The sequence below is a fragment of the Amphiprion ocellaris genome, chromosome 15 (genome assembly GCF_022539595.1).
Source record: "Amphiprion ocellaris isolate individual 3 ecotype Okinawa chromosome 15, ASM2253959v1, whole genome shotgun sequence".
In the NCBI taxonomy this organism is placed as follows: Eukaryota; Metazoa; Chordata; class Actinopteri; family Pomacentridae; genus Amphiprion; species Amphiprion ocellaris.
In genome coordinates, this window is record NC_072780.1 from 31232470 (window position 1) to 31253223 (window position 20754).

Here is a 20754-nt window from a genome sequence, read left to right on the forward strand (position 1 = left end):
TGATAACATTAAATGAATGATAAATCCAGTGTAGACATTGTTAATGTGGTAAATGACTATTGTAGCTGGAAACAGCTGATTTTTAATGGAATATCTCCATAGAGGTACAGAGGAACATTTCCAGCAACCATCACTCCTGTGTTCTAATGCTACATTGTGTTAGCTAATGGTGTTGAAAGGCTCATTGATGATTAGAAAACCTTTGTGCAGTATAGTGACAGACAGACAGACAGACAGACAGACAGACAGACAGACAGACAGACAGACAGACAGAGAGTCTGTTGAGTCTATTGTTCCAGTCATGTGTAAATGATTGTAGCTGTTAGTCTTCCTAAATTAGACTAATTCCTTGCAGATTTGGTAAAACTAGTTAGCAGTCAGTGACATGAATGTGGACTGATGATTGAACTTCGCAGAGAGCATGTGTCTCCAATTTTGTTGTTTTTACTCAGATATGAATTGAAAACAGTACAATTATTAGTTTCAGATCTAACACTCAATGTGTCAAGATACTAACAACACCTCTGCTTTAGATTCTTACAAGCTATTTTGAAGTTTTGTGCAAAAATTTAATATGTAGAGTTAGTTTGTGAGGCAAATTTTACTGGAAAGTGAAATACTTCTAACTGAAAAGTGGTGGAATGTCAGATTTAGTTTTAATTTAGGCTAAATATTGGTAACAGAGCCAGCTGTGGACTAGACTGAGAGTCTGTCAGTCACATTTTCCCACCACTGAAAATGATACTTTTTTTTTTTTTTTAAGTGAAGTTCAGATGGGGTCAGTGCACCAGGTGTGAGGCCACCTGGTGCATCCACAGACGACACCCTGGAATCCTATAAAAATCCTTTCATTGTGTCTCCTATTTAATTAACTTAACTCAGATAGAAATTAAAATTTGTACAATTTTTAGATTCAAATCTATTACTCACTGTGTCAAGATGCTAACAACAACCCAGCTTTAGATTCTTACAAACTATTTTGAAATTTTGCGCAAAATTTTAAAATGTAAAGTTAGTTTGTGAGGCAAATTTCACTGAAAAGTCAAATATTTGTAACTACAAAGTGGCGGAATGTCAGATTTTGTGAATTTAAATTGGGGTTAAATATTGGTAGCAGGGCCAGCTGTGGGTTAGACTGAGAACCTGCCAGTCACATTTTCCCACCACTAAAATGATACTTTTTTAAATTTTTTTTTTTTTAAAGTTCAGACGGGGTCAAATGTGTGAGGCCACCTGGTCCATTCACAGAGGACTCGGCAACAGTAATAAGCAGAGGTTTTTTTTGTTTGTTTGTTTTAAAAAAATATTTTTAGCTCCATGTCTCTGTCCAAAGAGGAACCCCGGCAGCCGAAGTGCGCTCGCTGCCGGCACCACGGCGTCCTGGTCCCGAAGAAAGGCCACACCAGGAGCTGCCCTTTCCTCCGGTGCGACTGCTGGAAGTGCAGCCTGAACACGCAGAGGTCCCAGATCACCGCCATGCAGAGAGACCTCGTGGATGACGGACAGAAAAAGCAGCATAGACCCCACACCTGCACCGGAACAAAGGGGAGTTCCAGCAGCGCCGCCCGGGAAAAAGGCGCTCGGCCGTCGGCTACATCTGGACCGGTGAGCCCGCCTTCTGGAGGGGAGGCGGGAGGAGAACAGGTGACCGGCGCTGACAGCAGAGAGGTGCCCGTTTCCAGGGAGAAACCTCCATCTTTTAGTAAGTTAGTGGTTTTAATTTAATTTAATTCTAATTTAATGTGAAATCACCGTTAATGAAGTTGAATTTGTCTAAAGGTTGCTGCACTGACAAAGTTGTTTTTTGCTTGCTAACTTTTTAAAACAACAAAGAATGAATTGTTTTATTCAAAGCACCAAAAAATCTAACAAAAAATATTATGGGAGACACTAAAAAAATCCTTTCAATATGAGCTGTAATAATCTCATTTATTTACCAGCTTCTTAAGTTTTGTTTTAGTTTTTTTTTTTTTTTTTAGCTGTAGCCTCTTTGTTTTAGCATAAAACTGCTACAGCTTCAGCTAAAGTTAGCTAAACTTGATTTCAAAATCTTTCTTTGTATTTCAAAGGAGAGGGAATTTAATAAGACAGCCAAAACTGGGCCTATACAGGAGATGAGATTTAAAAAGTAACAGTAATAATTTACACAAGAAGACATATTTTACGACAGTTTTCTGTATTTTTTTAACCAAACTAAGCTAAGCTAACTTTAGGTCAAGGTGTCACTGCTCCTGAACCAAAACAAAGATGGCGACCTGGCAGCTACAGCCATAGAAACTGAATCATAGTCTGAGTAGAAAAATGAAGTTGTTCCTGCTCATATAAGCAACATGTTTTCATTTGTATTGTTAAAATATCTAACATAATCCTTTTAAATATATGTTTTGATTTAATATAATAATATAATGCAGTTTAAATCCTTTCTCTGCCTCCATTTTACACAGTTATATTTTATGCATTGGGAGTAAAATTAATAACAAGCAAAAGAGTAAATTTAAAAGATTAATAATGGAGGTTAAAATGCCATATGTAGTCTAATCTAAGAATTACAAATTATTTACTTTTCCTTTCTTTTTTTTATTAATTAGTTTGAATATAAATTAAAAATGCTTATTTTTTCTAAGGTAAGACAATTTTATTGATGCATCATCAGGGAAATTTAAAAATATGAACAAGAAAAGCAGTAAAACATTTGATGATTAGCTGTTAAAACAATTGTTTCAGCTGTTAATTATAAACTTATTTTCAAAATTAGTTTTTACTGTAAAGATTTTCCTGTTTCGTTAAACTACGGATTATATCACATAATGTTCACATTCAAAAAAGTCTGTATTTTATAAATAGTAATTCATTGTCTTACAGTGTGGGACCCCAAAACATTGTTTTGCTATATTGAATAAATATGCTTAAAAAAAAAAAAAAGAATATTTTACAACCGTTTCCTTTTGTTTTGAGTTTTCACAGTTTTTGAACTTTACAATCTTCTACCATTTTTTGAAACAAAAAAATCAGGCAACCATTTGCAATAGTCAGTCTTAGTTAATAGCAATTTTTCATGAACTTATGTTCAACAATCACATTCCACTGAGTAAAGGGAATTCCTAACAACCAAGAGTACTTTTAATTACCAGTCTGAACTATCTGAAATTCTCCAGGAATGTTAAGACAGAGGAGGGGACTTGAAATTGTAAACCTAATGCAAAGAAAAATGAAGTTATAAAGTTAGTTTAATTTAGTTACCTCAGCTTGAATTTCATTTTAAAAATCAACTAATGCAGAAATTTAAGTGTAAATTACACACAATATCAAGTTCTATGTCAACCCATCAAAATCATGTTTGTAACTTAGAAGGTTTATATTAATGAGTAAATGTACACTATCATTCAAAAGTTTGGGGTCACTTAGAAATCAGTCAAAGCAGTTTTTTTTCAATGAAGATAACATTAAATAAATGATAAATCCAGTGTAGACATTGTTAATGTGGTAAATGACTATTGTAGCTGGAAACAGCTGATTTTTAATGGAACATCTCCATAGAGGTACAGAGGAACATTTCCAGCAACCATCACTCCTGTGTTCTAATGCTACATTGTGTTAGCTAATGGTGTTGAAAGGCTCATTGATGATTAGACCACCAAAATCACCAAAAACATGGAAAACATGAAATTGTCTGGGTGACCCCAAACTTTTGACCGGTAGTGTAGGTCAACCTTAACTAATATGGAGCAACTTTAACGAATATGAAGTAACTTTAAGTCAGTTTAGAGCAACTTTAGCTAATATAGAGCAACTTTAAATACTACAGAGCAAATTTAACTAATGTAGAGCAACTTTAAGTCATTTTTGAGTAACTTTAAATAAAATAGAGCAACTTTAACTAATGTAGAGCAACTTTAATTCATGTACACTACTGTTCAAAAGTTTGGGGTCACTTAGAAATGTCCTTATTTTTGAAAGATAAGCAGTAGAGTATATATTTTCCATCTTACAACCATACAATTAATTAATTAATTGGTGGGAACTGGTCAGTTGAAGTAGTTTTTAGAGCGTAAAATTACATTTTAATCTCATTAAATCCCAGAACAGTGTGAATGCTTGTGTTTTCTTTGAATTTTTGTTGTGTTTGGATTAATGTCTTTGGTCTGATTTTTACTTTTATCAGTTTATATATTGTGCTCAGGGTGTTTTACTAAAATAGAGCCAGCTCTCATTGGCCCTCCTTGTTAAATGAAAGTTTATTTTCCTTCCAGATTCCTCTTACTGTGGTGAATTTGGGCAGACTGCACCTCTGCCTTTTATTCACTTCCCGTTCAGGATGCCAGGTTACTACCCCAGCAGCTACTCTGCTCCTCCAGACCTCCCCTTCAGCATGCCGTGGCTTCCACCTCTACCTGCCGGGCTGTACGGCGACGGCCTCTGTGGAGCCCTGATGTTCCCTCATTTCCAGCCTGGTGGTGTTCATCCGACTCCTCCACCTGAACCAGCAGCTCCGGCTGTAAGTGGCTGCTTCTCTTTCTGTTAAACATTATTATGCTTCCAGGACGCTTTAGCTGTTGGCATGTTGTGTAATAATTATCCTTGTGTTTGCTGCAGGATTCCAGGCTGGTTTTTATGCGTCTGCATCCAGTCTCGGTCCCAGAGACTCTCCAGGAGGAGCTCATGCCGAGGCAGCATCTCCACCCTCCTCCAGCCAATAACACTGACAGCATGGAGCAAGATATTGATGAGATATAGCTTTTAAAAACAGATTTTTGCTGCTTCAGTAATTCCTACTGTCCATGCAGATGTTGTTTGTTTTGTCGAGGTGGTTTTTGTTTTGCTGACTAGCCTGTTTTGGCAGTTGATAGCATAAATGTATTCAGATTTGTTCATGTTTTCAGAATTGTTAATAAACTGTTGCAAGCTTTTGCCTTTTTTAGTGTACTTTTGTTGGTCATTTGTACTTAAGACCTGACATACTGTTGTTTTTTATTAATGTTATTAAAATTCCTTCATTAGTTTTTCACAAAAAGTGACCACTTACTTGGTAGTTTCCAGTTCCTTCCTATGGGAATGTGATTTCATATGTGGTTGTTGATGGAAAAACAAGGCTTTCCAGATGCAGTAGGGTCTTGCACTGGACTGTATCACCTGAAGATTCATCTGTCAAAGCCTCATTAAAAGCAAGCTCATAAACAAACATGTGCTGATATCACTTTGTGCTCCTGGAATCCATGTATTTTTACTCCTCTTAGTACTTTTTAAATTAGATAGAAACCAAAACAAAGATAAAAACAAATAGAAATTGCACTTTTGTGTTGCATAGCTTTTATTTTTTAGATGACAAGGATCAAAAAATGCAAATCTGACAAGCAAATGGCATGAAATTTCTTTTTAAATGAGGTCAGCATTCATATACTGAGATACCTAATTGGTTAAAGGTTAAATATTGCTGAAGCGTCACTAAAGATGCTTGAAAAACACCTAATTATCTGGATTCTTGTCCGTATCAGGAAGATTCCAGCCCTCATTCCTGTCTCTGCTCTGCCTCACTGACCTGGACAGAGAAATTTCCTTCAGCAATCTACAGGTCAAGTTTATCTCCTTTTCTTCTCTGAAACACTATTGGTGTTTGACTAGAATAAATATGCTTTACTGAATACATATCGGACCCAGTATTGATTACCTAAACAGCATAGTTTCTACATAATACATTGACCCTGGTCATGTTAAATAATTTAAACATTAACTTGTGGATTCAAGTATTTGAATAGATAAACTATACAGATTGAGTGTTTTTAAGTACCATCCTTTATTCCCTGACTCCTTTGTAAGTGTTAGTCCTGTAAATCCAGGTATAATATGATTACTGTAAGTAAATGTTGGCCTCAGCAGGTCAAAAAAACAAACATATTTATAGTCTTATACAGAAAGAAAGGACTAATTCAAGTATTTTGTTACATTTTTACTGTATTCAACTATTCATGACATTACTGCAGAACCTAATATTTGGAATTATAACAGATTTACAAAGAAATGTGCTCTAAATCGGTTTAATCTGACATAATCTGAAAGTTGAAAATGGAAAACTAAATATATATCAAAATGATGAGTGAGACATCAGACAAAAATCAATGAAATCTCCCTTCAGAATGCAAAATGTTCTTACAAAAAACATCTGATGGTGAAAATGTTGACAGGAGCAGCACTTTTCATGAACTTTTGCAACTGGTAAGTAATGTTCTTTTAATAAATCATCCCCATATTACCAAGCTACTCAATATTACTCAAAGTAATATTGTCACCATCAATTGATATTATTTGTGTATTGTAAAAATATGATTGGTAATTTTTGATAGATTATTTTACAAAATGCATATTAAGATCATCTCATATTTTTCCCCTCAAAATTAAAATTATTAGAGGTAATCAGGTAAACTAGCCCTCAGCACATTTACACCACGTAAAGTAGGACCTCATTGAAGCTTGAGAAAAAGAGAAAAGCAAGATATCATTTTCTGGCAGGAAACACACTTGTCACTCAAAGAGCATGAAAAGTTGCATAAAATGGGATTCAAAAATTCATATTACTCCTCCTATGACAGGGGAAAAGCAAGGGGAGTAGCAAGACTGATATCAGACAAACTCTCCTCACAGATTACAGACACAGACGGCTGTTATTTACTGGTCAAATGCCTCATAGACCACAGAGAAGTTACACTACTTCATGTTCACAGACCACCAGGAAATGATACTCAGCTCATTAAAAGGACCTTCAATCTGATTAGCACGGTGTGTTTGATTTTACATTTAGACAATAGAGACTCAATGCTAATAGTCCGTAGTGTGATGGGAAGTACGGCAAATTAACTCAAACTCTCATGTTGCATCTTTATTTTGCTGCTTGATACAAAAAAATAACAAAACAAGCCTTTTTGTCTGAAGTAACAGAATTTTCTCTGATTTAAAGACTTTGATTCACTTAGTTTGTCTAAAACTTTATTCAGAAAGCACTGAGTTTCTTGACATCCATGATGAGAGTGAGGAACAGGAGAGAAACACTGAAAAGGAAGATCTGGTTGCAGAACAAAACAACATCAGCTGTGTGGCTTTGATTCAGCTACAGAAACTAAGACGTTGACTGAAAAGACTTCCTCTTTTGCTGGCGTATTGAAATTGTTGTGGTTACACGAGACACACAACTGATTTGTTTGACCATTTAAATCAGCTCAACAAACCTCTGTATGAGGATTAGAAATCCTGGTCTGAATGCCATCCAAAGTAAAAAACAACTTTGGATGTCTTTTCCAGTGTTACACCGTTATACAGAATCACCCATGTAAAATGAATATTTGTTCCGGTTGTCTGGTGAAAGTTCCTGTATTTATTGATTTTTTCCAAAGGCAATGTATAGCCTAAATATTGAATGTCAGCTTTTTCCAACATCGTGCCAGCCTTAATACAGATGTTTGTTTTTGGATGTTGCGGGTGCTTGTTTAGTTTCTGAGGTTTTTACTGAGATGTGAATTCTGCAACATGTCCACCAGATGGAGTAGATGCACTTTCACTTTCTAACCCTCACTGTCAGTCTAAGCCACAGACAGATAAGGCACTTTAGTTGTATTATCCAAGCTGGATCTGACTCCACCACTCAACCAGTGACCTCCCTGCAACTCATAAAGACTTTTCCCTGAAGACCAACCCTAAGTGAGCTTCTGTAAACCTGTTGACAAGACACCTAAAACTACAGAAGCCCTGGACTATTTTTCTTCAGCATATGGAATTATGAAATAGAAGAAGAAGCACAAAAATGACAGCATTGTAGTGTGCTTGTTTTAGAAGACACCACTATGGGGTATCTTGCACCTCAGATCTTCAGGTTGCATAGTTCCTCTAGTGAGTCACAGCACTGTTTACTGAGTGAATGTTATGATCCTGCTGCAGCTTCTGCTCTTCTTCCTCCTTTTCTCTCTTTTTCCTTCTTTCTCCCATTGTTCCTCATCTGTTTCTGTCTCTCTCTGGCTCCCTCTGTCTGTCTCTCTGCCTCCTGTCTCTCTCTCCCTGCTTCACCTGCCTGCACTCTGTCTTGCTGATTACTGCAATGAGTTTCAGCTGCAGTAATTAGTTCACACCATTCACCTGTTCTCCACCTATTTAAGCTCTGTCCTTCCATTCACTCCCTGCTGGATCATAGATTCACATCCCTTTATGGATTCAGTTTCTCCCCACCAAGCCTTCTACCTCCTGTCAGCTTCAGCCCCTTGGACTCAACAGATTCCCCCATCCTGGATTTCCCTCTCGTGGGCTCTGTGTAACTCCTGTCTGTTCTTAGATACTCCCCAGTCTTCAGTCTTCAGTTTTGGTCCCCCCTAGCTTCTGGATTCCCTGAGCCTGCCTAGCCCTTAGTTCTGTTTTCCCCTGGTTTCTGTAAGTACATTGTTGTGTTGTTTGGTTCAGTTTATTCCTGTTTGGTTTTGTGGTTTTTGTAGGTTTAGTAGTGTAGTTTCTTTTAGTGTTAGTTGTGGTTTAGTTTATCTCCTGGTTTGTTTTCCCTTTTCTGTATTGGATTAGTTATTTGTTTGACTAAATCTTTTTCCGTTAGTCACCTGCCTGCACTTGGGTTCTCCTGCTTTCCCTGTAACAGTGAAAGACTAATTAAGAATGATTCCTGGGTCCTAAACTGGAGGGATCTGCTAGAAGAATGAAGACACTCTGCACAATACGTGATGTGTCATAGTGGTGTTGCAGCATCAAGTCACCATAAGGATGTGACTTACAAATCTAGCTTTAAATGTGGAAGGGGTGTATAATGGAGTCTGTCCTGTGTGTCACACTGACCCTGCTCTGGTTCATCACAGGTTCCTGTTAATTGTCACCAGCATGTGGGACTTTCATGAAGAATTCCAGGACGAGTTGTCCTCTGAGGCACTCCTATCCTCTGGCTTCACCATGCTGGTGGGATTTTCATCAGAGCCATTAATGTTGGCATCAGCAGCTTCAAGCACTTCAGAAAGTCCAGCTGCCAAGAGGTGAGGGATTGTTTGAATTCCTGAGAACAGTTAACCCAAATGAATACTTTCAGCTAACCTGGTCTCTTTGTTCTCCACAGTTCTGTTTCTGTAACCCTGCTGGGTTATTTTAGTCACAGCGGTGTTTAAGGAAGTTCATCAGTGTGATCAGCCACGACTAAAAGGTGAGTGAGTTAACAAAACGTCTTCCACACCTTTAGCTCAAAGTGAACTGTTCTCTGCCTTAAAAATCTGCAGTGGACTCCAAAGTCTGTTTACATGTGAAACTAACCAAAGTCACAGTCTATATTATGCAAACGCAGTGATGGAAAGCAGCTAAGTACATGTACTCAAGCACTGTTCTGGTATAATTTAAAGGTCCATGTGCTTTATTGAGTAGTTCCATTTCATGCTGCTTCATATTACTCCTCCTCTACATGTCAGAGGGAAACATTGTATCTCCTACTTCACTACTTTTATCTAACAGCTTTAGCTACTTTGAACGTACCACGCATATTTTAAAGATTAAACCAGCAGCTTCCAAACTTTTTGGCTTCTCACAAAAAGCAGGGTGTAGTCTGTCTCACATGTCTGAGTTATTAGTAGCATCACCAAATGAGGATTTTTACTTCTAATCAGCTCACGTGGTTTAATTTCATTAGATGTTCCAATATGTCACCAAAATGAAAGTTTAGAGGAAAAAGTCCCAAAACTGGAAAAAAGTTTACCGTTTGAGAACTTTTTTCTTCTTTCTTCTCCCATTGACGAAGTGACAAACTCTTAGATTTATCTGCTCTTCCTGTGTATATATAACTACATACAGAGGAGTTGAAAGTAGCTCCACCTGCAGCTGCTGATTCACTATTAATTCTCTAATAATGTTATATATAACAATATGTAATAGTACTCTTAATTTATTATTTTAACTACACTTGCCTTATAATGGTATACCTTTACTTGAGTAGGATTTTTGCAGGACTTTAACTTGGAATGCATTTTTTTATTGAAATAGTGGAGAATAGGAGGTTGTCCATTAGTAGATGTATGCAAGTCACATTATTCAGAGTCACTGTATTCTACTTAAAAACTTAAATTTTCCACAGAATTTACATGACGCAGTGAAATTAAAGCTGATTTACAGAGAAATATTCAAGTTAGTGATACAATCATAATAATAGTAATTTGATTTTTATAGCAGGTGTGTAGCTACAAATGGAGCACAGTGCTAAACTCATAAAGATTACATTGAAAATAAGACGTCAGAAAACAATAAATCACACAAAATCTGAATTTTCATTCATTATGTAATACTGCTCTTACATTTGTGTAGTGGTGTTTCACATAGTAAAGGATGCTGGGTGGCTCAGTGGTTAGCACTGTCACCTGACAGCTAGAAGATGCCTGGTTCGCTTCCCGGCCTTCCTGGCATCTTTCTGTGTGGAATTTGCACATTTTCCCTGTGAATGTGTGGATTTTCTCCGTGTTCTCTGGCTTCCTCCACAGTCCAAAAACATGCTGAGGTTAACTGGTGATTCTAAACCAGGGGGGGTCAAACTCATTTTAATCCAGGTTCCACATTCAGCCCAGTTTGATCTCAAGTGGGCTGGACCAGTAAAATCACAGCATAATAACCGATAAATGACAACAAATCCACATTTTCCCTTTGTTTTAGTGCAAAAAAGTACATTCTACAAATGCTCACATTTAATGAACTATCTTTTTACAAAACATTATGAACAAATTGAAATTTCTTCAGCAAAATAAGTGAAATTTCAACAATATTAAGCCTCACTTTATCATCTGTGTATCACAACTTACTGATCAGAGTATCTACAAAAGAACAAAACATTTAGTCACAGGTATCTGGAACTGAATGATGGAGTATTTTACAACTTGACAAGATTGAGAAATTATTTTAAATTGCCATTCATTTCCACATCTGTGTAATAATCCTGACACATGGCACAAACTAAAGTGGGATCTGTTAAGGAAGAAGGTTAAGTCGTCCCCTTGCCTTGTAAATGTAAAAAATGTATACATAAAAAATGCATTAAAGTTGTATCAGTGAATCAACAACAGGGTTCAACCAAACTCAGTCATACTGAAGCTGCTGACTCACATTATACTGCACAATGTTCAATGTCTTTAAATATTTTCACAGGAAGTATTCATTTTCACCTCTAATTTTTACACTTAGCAAAGTCATCCTGTGGGCCGGATTGGACCCTCTAGCGGGCCAGTTTTGGCTCACAGGCCTTATGTTTAACACCTCTACTCTAATGAATGGGGCTGCGAGCTAGCAAATGCATATGTAAATAACTCATCTTTTATAATAAAATAAATCTAAAATTGGCTTTGCAAATGTATGGCGACAAAGAAAATGCATTGTTTGCTTCAAAGGATGCATATTGTGTATTTTACTGCTTTATTTTAGCACCAAATGCAAACAGAAACTTCAGTCACTTTAAAAAAAAAAAAAAAAGTCCAATAATGTAGGAATAAAGCAATGACTACATAATAATTGTGCACACTGACTACTTTTCATACGGTAAGCACATTTTGCAGACGAATAGAGGATCTGAAAGCTTGTTGTTCTGCTGCTGTTTGGTCTCAGGACACAGAGTTTCTGACTATAACTGAATGTTCAACCTTTGCAGGAACAAAGTAGAGCAGAACAGTAGCTACAGCTATCGGTAAAATCAAAGCAGTTCATCTGAGCTGCTTCTGTGTTCCCTGTTTCAGATGCCAAACTTACATAAGAGGCTGGCAGGCAGCTTGTCTGAGGTTATGATGTTCCTCAGTGCTGCTTGTAGGAGCCAGACACATGTGGTTGGTGTGTTTCCACTGCAGGTCCATTATTAGAGCTATACGTAATCCACATATGTGCGCAAGTCCCCCCCTTTTTTTTTTCTAGTGGAATATAAAATGGCACTTCTGGTTTTTACGGGCTTCAAGACTGTCAGAGTGGAAACAAACAGAAGTCTGTTCTGTGTGAATTCAGAGCTCTGGACAGCTGGCTCAGGTTCAGGATAGTGTTTTGTTTTTTTTTTGTTTTTTTTTTTTTATCTTGCTATCAGTGTAACCATAAAACACCTTAAAAAGATCCCGTTTCTCAACCTGTCCAGGTTGTAACCGGCCTCCTGTCAGATTAGATAGATTTCAGCCTCATGCGACGCTGTATGAGATAAAGTAGCTGATGGTTGGATAGATTCACGGAAGAGCTGGTTTCTTCTGGAATTCACCTTAGGTGTTTTTCCACGAACAGCACTAGTAAAATGTGCCAGATGATGCTGTCCCATGAGGCTGCTGGAGAGAGCTAATGAGAGAATATTTCTCTGAGCTGAAGTCCTGTGAATGGTGACAGCAGTTTCTGTTCATTCCTTCCAAAATCAGGATATCTGAGTGTCTGAGTCCTCTTTTATATTTGATGGTTGATAAGTTTTACACCTCCTTTATCTTTTCTGCTTTTCTTATCTGAATCATCACACACATAAAGTTACAGTGTGTCATCACAACCAACACACAGAATCACTGTCAAGCCTTGTGCACATTTTTGTCCTTTACTTTTAGGTCTTTAGATCATTTTGACTGTGCTACTGGGCATAGATTATGGAAAATGTCAGCCTCTGCTCTCGTAATATGCTGTGAACGGCAAAACATTACACTTGGGGACCTGAAAGACAAGACTATCCCCATTGAAACTCAATAAAACTTCTATTTTTGTACATGCAAAAAAATAATCTCTTCTCACTTAGTATATGGAAATATTTTAATGTTTTTTTTTCATATTAAAAAAACCAATAGTGGCATTTAAAGGATTAAAATTCTAAAAGTGAATAAATATTTGGTAGTTATGATCAATACTGATGCTGCTTAAATAATCAGACTTACTTAAAGTGGGAATTAATATTGATATATAATGTTTTTATGGCTGTGTTTATGATATTGAGCTTTTTTTTTTTTTTTTTGTCCTCTCGGGTCCTGAGTGTGAGTTTTATTAAAAAATCTGACAATTCATAAAAAATATTAATTCATCAAAGTCTGTGTTGTGCTGGTGACTATGAAAATTTTAAAAAAGTGAATTTTCCACTTAACGCTTCACTAAAAACAACTGTGACAGAATGTGAACAAACTGGCATTTCAAGGGTTAAACAGGACTGATGGTTGCTAAAAAAAAATTACTCATTAAATGTAGAAAATAATTTGAATATATGACATTTTAGGGCATTTTTTTTAAATGAAAAATTAGTAATTGAAAGTAGAAAATGATGGTATTATATAACTAAAAAAGAAATAAAAATCAAAATGTTGTTTATCATTGACACATGCCCAAATGTGACAATCGAATAAAAGTACTTTTCTCTCAGCACGCATCTAGAAAATAAATCTTTTTTTTCATAAGCAACAACTGCGGCATCATGTAAACAAACTGGCATTTCAAGGGTTAAATTTTGAAGCTGAATGAGTCTTTGGTGATTAGAATCAGGACGCCTAGCTGTAAAATATGTCAGTGAAACACAGTGCGTCCATTGTCATGCTTTAATTATTCCGTGGAAGTGACAGGAAGTGAACTCTATCACACCTGAGTCGGAGGAGTCGTCTGTCATTAAAGCGTCTTCCAGAGAACCCGACATGATAACGCCAAATATCTGCACAACAATCACAGCTTGTATGTCAACTGCTGCCTTCCCCGCTGACTTTCCTATGAATTTCTGAACTATTATCTGTCTGGCTGCCAGACTGAGAGCTTCTGCAACATGTAATGATTAACTGATGAAAGTAGAGTCGGTTGTATGTGAATGACTGTAGTTAGGAGGTGTGAAAATGCAGGTCCAGGCAGTTCTGTTCAGTTCAACTCCAATAAAAACATGCAACTCAAGTGTTTAATGCTGCTGAAATAAGTGCAGCTATAACTGTGTTGGCAGCTTAAATATTCCTATCCATGATCTGGATTCAAATAACAGTTTAAAAAATTCTTCTTTAGTAAGTATTCATTTTGCATATATTTACAAATCATTTTCTTTAGAGACACTTTATTCTGCTTGTGAAACACATTTATTTTCTGCAGTATTCATATGAGGCAGGAAAGTGAAAGTGATGCAGAGCGACATTTCTGAGGTGATGGAGTCAAAACAATAATGCAGGGCTGTGCTTATAAGGTGTAAAATTACAGAGAAGACATTAACTGCAGATTGTAAATTTGTAAAACCATAAATTTAAAATCATTTATAGACCATGACAAGTTGTTTGGATCAGAAAGTAAAATACTAGATTGCTCATTGTTCTGTTGTCATTTTGTGTCTCATTTTTAAAAAATATTTTGTCTTTTTTTGGTGTTTTTTGTCTTCTTTTGGTCTGACTTTTGTTGCTTGTCATTTTGTTTCTCACTTTTGTCATTTTGTGTCTTGTTTCTGTAATATTTTTTTCTTGTTTTTGTTGTTTTTTTTGTCTGACTTTTTCCATTTTGATCATAAGGTAAAATACTGTATTGTTCAGTTCCAGATGACTAAATGTTTTGTGCGTTTGTAGACACTCTGTGATCTCTAAATTGTAATGTGTATATAATAAACTGAGACAAAATGTTGAAATTGAACTCATTTTTCTGAAGAAATTTCAGGTTGTTCATAATGTTATGTAAAAAAAATAATTCCTCAAATGTGAACATTTTCAGAACATGTTTTTGTTGCACTAAAACAAAGGAAAACATTGGAGTTGTTGTTATTTATAGGTTATTATGCTGGGATTTAACTGGTCCGGTCCACTGGAGATCAAACTGGGTTGAATGTGGAACCTGAACTAAGATGACTTTGACTCTCCTGCAGTAATGCTTTGATTTTTATAGCACTTTTCATTGCACTGCTACATTATGAGCATAATGAAAAACACCATAGAATAAGACAAAATGCACACCAAAGCAGTGTTTTTAGATACATTTCTGTTGAAGTGTTCAGTAAACTGGTAGTGTTTTACATCAGCATAATTATTCAGTGAGTCAATAATTGAGCATTTTTGACATGTGTAACTAAACAGCGAGCAAATGGCTCACTGCCAGGTAGATTAGCCAGAAGAAAAGCTGTTGTTTGCTGTTGATGCAATATGAGAAAAACAAAGGTGTGTCTGAGATAACACACACAGGCTGATAAAAGTCCACTATTGTTCTCTACTCAGATGAACTGCTATTTGATTTAATTCCATTCCAATTTTACAGAATGAATTTGTACTTGCAACAGCAATGATAAACTCAAAAAGCACGACAATGTCTCCAGACCTTCCAATCAGTCTGCACTCTTGACTTGTGAAAGTGGATGGAAAACACAAACATGTATTTTTGTGTTATGGAAATGATAAAGAAAAGAATGATATCACCAAAGGGATTTCTTGTAAAACATAATCTCCAGCTATGCATCCAAACACACTGCACTACGTAGCCTCATGGTGTCACATGAACCAATGTTTGTAGCTATTTGAGAGAAGCTTCTTCCAAAAAGAAAAGTATTAAGCAGAGAGAAAGAACTGAAGGACAACCAGCAGGCAAAACATCATGATAGAAATGTCAAGAGCCAATTTCCTACAAGTAATTTAATGAGAAGCAGACGTTTTTCCTCAGTGGGTTTGTTTTGAAGTTGAAACTAGGCTTATACCTAATTTAAAAAACAACATAGCAGTCGATGATAAATACCTGGTGTATTACATGTGTACATAGTACTGCAGATTAGTTCTGTCTTTTACATAAAGTCCTAGGGAGCTTTTCTGTAGGTGGCTAACCCCAAAAACTCCAGTTCAGGGACTGTTGTAGAGCTTTGTGAGCCCATAAAATGCTTCTAAAAGCTGTTGTGAAGCATGAGCTGGTAAGGCCAAAAAATATGATTCTGAAATCCAACATAACTTTTTGCAATTGCTCCTTATTCTGAAAAATATTTTGCAAACAAAGTAGATAAAACCTGTTGAAGATGAATTCCCAGGAATGAATAAATCCGTCATAATGCATATTTATGAGTCGGCATTCAGAATTTATGTGATTAGACTTGTTGAACTGGCAACGAATATATGAGACAACTGAAATAGTAGTTCTGTGATTCCTACGCAGTTTTGAATAGAAAATGCTGCAGACAATGGGGTTATAAATTCTGACTGTAATAATGTAATTTCAGATGAACCACGAGGCTCCAGAGCAGAGAGATGGAAACCTGCTGAGCATCAGGAGACTCTTCAGATACTTCAGGTACTTATGAAGGAGGTGATGCACGACGGTTACTACAGAAGAGCAAATGAAGTTTACAGTGGCTCATACTTCCAAAATCTACCTAATCTAAATTCAGCTCACTCATTTCAATTCGAAGAGTTTATGTTTTAATATCGCGGTTTCCACTTTTTGGGTTTCAAAAGTGTTTTCCCAAGTTTGAATGATTAAACACTTGCTTCTGCTGCCTATAACGGGTAGTTTAGTAAAGGACCACTGGCCATTGATTTTTACATTGATAGAACTCAGCTCAAGATGCAAACTCATTGCTACCAAATCTTTGTTTTTTTTTGTCCCATTTTCTTCCTGTCTGTCTATTCTCCTCTGACCTCTCACAACAACAAGGCATTTTGTTGCACACAACTCACTGAATATTTTCTCTTTTTGGGACCATTCTCTGTAAACCCTAGAGATGATTGTGGTGAAAATCCCAGTAGATAAGCAGTTTCTGAAACGCTCCGACTACCGTGCCACATTCAAAGTCACTTAAATCATAAGTACGACCAGAAAACGGTGCAAAAATCACCACAGATGCAAAAAAAAAAATCATAACATGTGAAAATGCTATAAAAACTTGTAAAATTGACAAAGAATACACTAAATACCAAATAAAGATGCAAAAAAATCACCACAAACATATGGAATTTCCATAAAAAACACAGAAAACAACCAAAAAATGGTGCAAAATCACTATAAATAGAAACAAAATCTTAAAAATATGTGAAATAACCACAAAAAAGTGCAAAATCTTCAGAAAAATACACAATATTGTCAATTAAGATGCAAAAAAATCACCACAATCATGTGGAATTACCAAAAAAAACTTAAAAATGACCAAAAAGTGGTGCAAATTTCCAGAGTTACAGCAGCAAAAATCTTTCAGAGCAGCACTAACCATGTGTACAGTAAAGATAATAATTATAATAACAATAATATATACAATATATACAAGAATGAAGGATGAGGGTAGGTCTCCCTTTTTCAGGTTAGAGCAGCATGTCTAACTGCATCACAAATATAAAGCTCTGAACAAAAATCCCCTTAAACAATGAGTAGTTCTCACTAAATGCTGGACTTCCTGCCAGTTAAGTCTTGTTTTGTTATCATGGTTGGATTGTTACTTTGAAGTAAGTGAATTCAGGGATTTTCCTTCCTCAGAAGGGCCCTTTGAGGGGTGACTAACAACAACAATCAGATCAGTAACTCTGTGAAGGCCATGAGTCTGTGTTGCCTTTTTTTGGTTGTTATTTCTAACCATTTGACAAACAAACACATTCTCTCTCAGTCTTTAAGAAAAGACTGAAAACCAGCTTTGCACTTGACAGACTTATGGCTGGTTTTAGGCTCTTGTCCAGGTTGTTTTCTCCTGACTAGATCCTTGCTTGTGTTGTATCTTCTCTCAGATGTGTGTGGCTTTGGATAAACGCCTCTGCTAAATGAAATTGTAGAAATTGAAATTGTTCGCTGCTCGAGTATCATTATGTACTAGCACCTCGTTGATTTCTATGTTGTCTGCATGTCGTCTACAAACCAAGAATGTCAAAACAAGTTGTTGATTAGTTAAGGTTGCTCTAAAATGAGTTAAAGTTGACCTACATTACCGTTCAGCAGTTTGGGGTCATCCAGACAATTCCATGTTTTCCATGAAAACTCCCACTTTTATTCATGTGCTAACACAACTGCAGAAGGGTTTTCTAATCATCAATGAGCCTTTCAACACCATTAACTAACACAATGTAGCATTAGAACACAGGAGTGATGGTTGCTGGAAATGTTCCTCTGTACCTCTATGGAGATATTCCATTAAAAATCAGCCGTTTCCAGCTACAATAGTCATTTACCACATTAACAATGTCTACACTGGATTTATCATTCATTTCATGTTTTCTTCATTGAAAAAAATGCTTTTATTTCAAAAATAAGGACATTTCTAAGTGACCCCAAACTTTTGAATGGTAGTGTACATACGTTTAAGTTGCTCTACATTAGTTAAAGTTGCTCTATATTGTTTAAAACTTCTCTAAACTGAGTTAAAGTTGCTCTGTATTCGTAAAAGTTCTTCATTGAAAAAACAGCTTTCAAAGATAAGGATATTTCTAAGTGACCCCAAACTTTTGAACAGTAGTGTACATGTATACATGATAAGAATTTTATAATTTACGCTTCATATCTCACATTAAGCTTCTTGAAACTGCCAATGTATTCTAGTATTTCATAATCTGGACATGTTCAGCTCTAACACTTTTTTTAGGGCACAAGCAAAATGTTAAACTCTTACTTAAAAAAGAAGATTTTGAGTGTTTGTTCTGAATTTACTTTTCTTTTTAAAGCAATTCAAAGCCCCATTAGAAGTGTTTTTTTGGATGCAAAAAAGTACAAAGTTTAGGCAGAGAGACAGTTTGCTGTAATGTTTTTGGCTTCTGAAGAGAAATGAAAGTGCCGTTAGTCTTCTCATCGGTATTCCTGGCAAGAAAGTGAATGAACATATTTACCAAACTGTTATTATCATAATGCATAGTAGTACATAAGATTTAAAATTCACTGTGATTGTGAACTTAGCTGCTGCATTACAGAGCATTATTAGGCAGGTTTAACTGCCATGACTGACAGCTGAGCATTTTTGACGTGTAACTAAGCAGTGAGCAAATACCTCACTATCAGGGTGATCAGCCAGAGGAAAAGCTGTCAGGTCTTTTGTTTGCCATTGATGTGTATGAGAAAAAGAAAGGTGTGTCTGCGATAACAGCGATGCTGATCAAACCTGTCCAGTGTGGTCGTGGAATGCAGAACAGACCACAAGCTGCTTTAAGGCCTGTTGACCGGATTAAAGCGCTGAAGGATTTCAGACGCTAATGAGTGTTTTCAAGAATCATTTACAGAAAATCCCTCATTGGAAGCTATTCAGAAGAAAAAGAGTCTGTGATCTAAGTTATGAAACACTTTAAAGCTCATGATCTGTTTGACTGACAGCAGTCGACTTGCAAAACATGTGAACACTGAAATGTCAACTACCTTAAAGTTTTATGCTAGAAATGTGCGGCATCCATCCCCGGCACTGAGAAACTGTCAAATGCTAACTTGCAAATGTTGGGAAATTTGCATAATTAGCATAAATACTGTCAAGACAAAAGCCATAGAAACAGTACGTCAGCATTTACACCAATGACACTGAGTTCTTCTGACATGCAGGTTCATTCTATTAAACATATAAACAACCTCAAATTTGATGGGAACTTCCTCAAAATGTCATCACTGGGGGTTGAAATATGGCCTTTTCTTCTTTAATCAGCAATTTTAGATTTTGAAAATGTCATATAAATATAATCATCATCCCTAAGATCTGCCAGAACCACTCAAATATTGTCCACATCAACCAAACAGTTTATGAAATATTGTCCAAATATGCGATTATACTAATTGTGCAAATTGCCAACATTTTCTACTAAGCATCCGGCAGCTTCTAAATGCTGAGGACCAAGACTGTTCAATTCTGACCCTAAACTTTGAAGTACTCAGCATGTCTGGGGTCAGAATAGGCCTGTGCAGGTTGGCTAAAAGGTTCTATGGTCTGTTCAAGCATGCACGTTTGAGTGTACATGAGTGTCTGTGTTTGGTTTCAGTGTGAACAACTTTGAGGACAGTGCTGCATTGTGAGGACATTTGGCTCATCTTCAAAACTTAAAACTTGGTTTAAAGGTCAAAGTTATTGTGAAGTTTAGCCAAGTTGGGTAATTATGTTTGTTACGCTCATGGGTGTTGGCATTTCTGTTTAAAGACCAGCTTGCGTGTGTTTCGTAATCTTTCTGTGAATCGCTTTTATAGTTTAAAGGGTGAGATTTTTTGAACCTGCATCGCCTTTTCTAGTTGTCAGTTTCGTTTGAGGAATCTGGGTTCACGGCTCGTATGCACTGGGAGCTCAAGGTGAGTCAATATAGAAGGACTCTTTATGGTTTTTAAACAATCAGAAGAAAAACAACTAATCTCAGCTGTATATTTTTAGAGGCTTCTATAGAAAAGTGGACAGATACTAATGGCACGAGGCTGTTGGGGGCTCTCGGAGCAGAGAGAGTCGGGTGTGTCGCTGACATGAGCGGACAATGGAAAGGCTATTAAAAAAACATTCCTGGCTAAGTGCTTCAGTTTCAGGCAGACTGAACAATATCCTGCAGGACCGTCAACAAGGTGGAGAGCAAAAGGAAGAAATCTTTGTCCAATAAGTGGGCAGTGAAAGACATATGACGAGGGTTATGTGGGGTCAACTGAAATGAAAGAAGTGACTTTCTAAATGCTCTGGGTTTTTGTTTCTATGAATAATCGAACCACAAAAAAAAATCTAACTTGCTGTGTTTAGTTTGTGTTTTTTAAAATAGTAAAATAGATTTTATAATTTCGAATTTCACGTGAGAATCTTTATTTCAACAAAATCAAAAACTTTCCGTTTTTTTTAAATGTTGGCTGATAATAAAACTTGAAAATACTCTCACACCTTTCTGTAGAAAGGTGTGGTTTTATGGTGGAGTCTCATCT

The 20754-nt window shown here is 36.4% G+C and overlaps 1 protein-coding gene and 1 long non-coding RNA gene across 2 annotated transcripts; both read left to right on the forward strand.

Annotated features, from left to right (window-relative positions):
- Nucleotides 1-1257: 1257 nt before the first annotated feature.
- LOC111568992 (doublesex- and mab-3-related transcription factor B1-like) lies at nucleotides 1258-5161 on the forward strand. The gene is made up of 3 exons (XM_023270918.2): nucleotides 1258-1702; nucleotides 4251-4495; nucleotides 4594-5161. The coding sequence occupies exons 1-3, from the start codon at nucleotides 1318-1320 to the stop codon at nucleotides 4732-4734; spliced, it is 771 nt and encodes a 256-aa protein (XP_023126686.2). The 5' UTR covers nucleotides 1258-1317; the 3' UTR covers nucleotides 4735-5161.
- A 2474-nt stretch (nucleotides 5162-7635) lies between these two features.
- On the forward strand, nucleotides 7636-17998 carry LOC111568993 (uncharacterized). The gene is made up of 4 exons (XR_008604187.1): nucleotides 7636-8406; nucleotides 8838-9008; nucleotides 9089-9172; nucleotides 16139-17998. It is a non-coding gene; the product is annotated as an uncharacterized LOC111568993 (long non-coding RNA).
- The last annotated feature ends 2756 nt before the right edge of the window (nucleotides 17999-20754 follow it).

Coding starts and splice junctions, on each gene's coding strand:
- LOC111568992 (XM_023270918.2), top strand. CDS start 1,318: ATGTCTCTGTCCAAAGAGGAACCCCGGCAGCCGAAGTGCGCTCGCTGC. Junction 1,703..4,250: donor GGAGAAACCTCCATCTTTTA/GTAAGTTAGTGG, acceptor TTTTCCTTCCAG/ATTCCTCTTACTGTGGTGAA. Junction 4,496..4,593: donor CTGAACCAGCAGCTCCGGCT/GTAAGTGGCTGC, acceptor TGTTTGCTGCAG/GATTCCAGGCTGGTTTTTAT.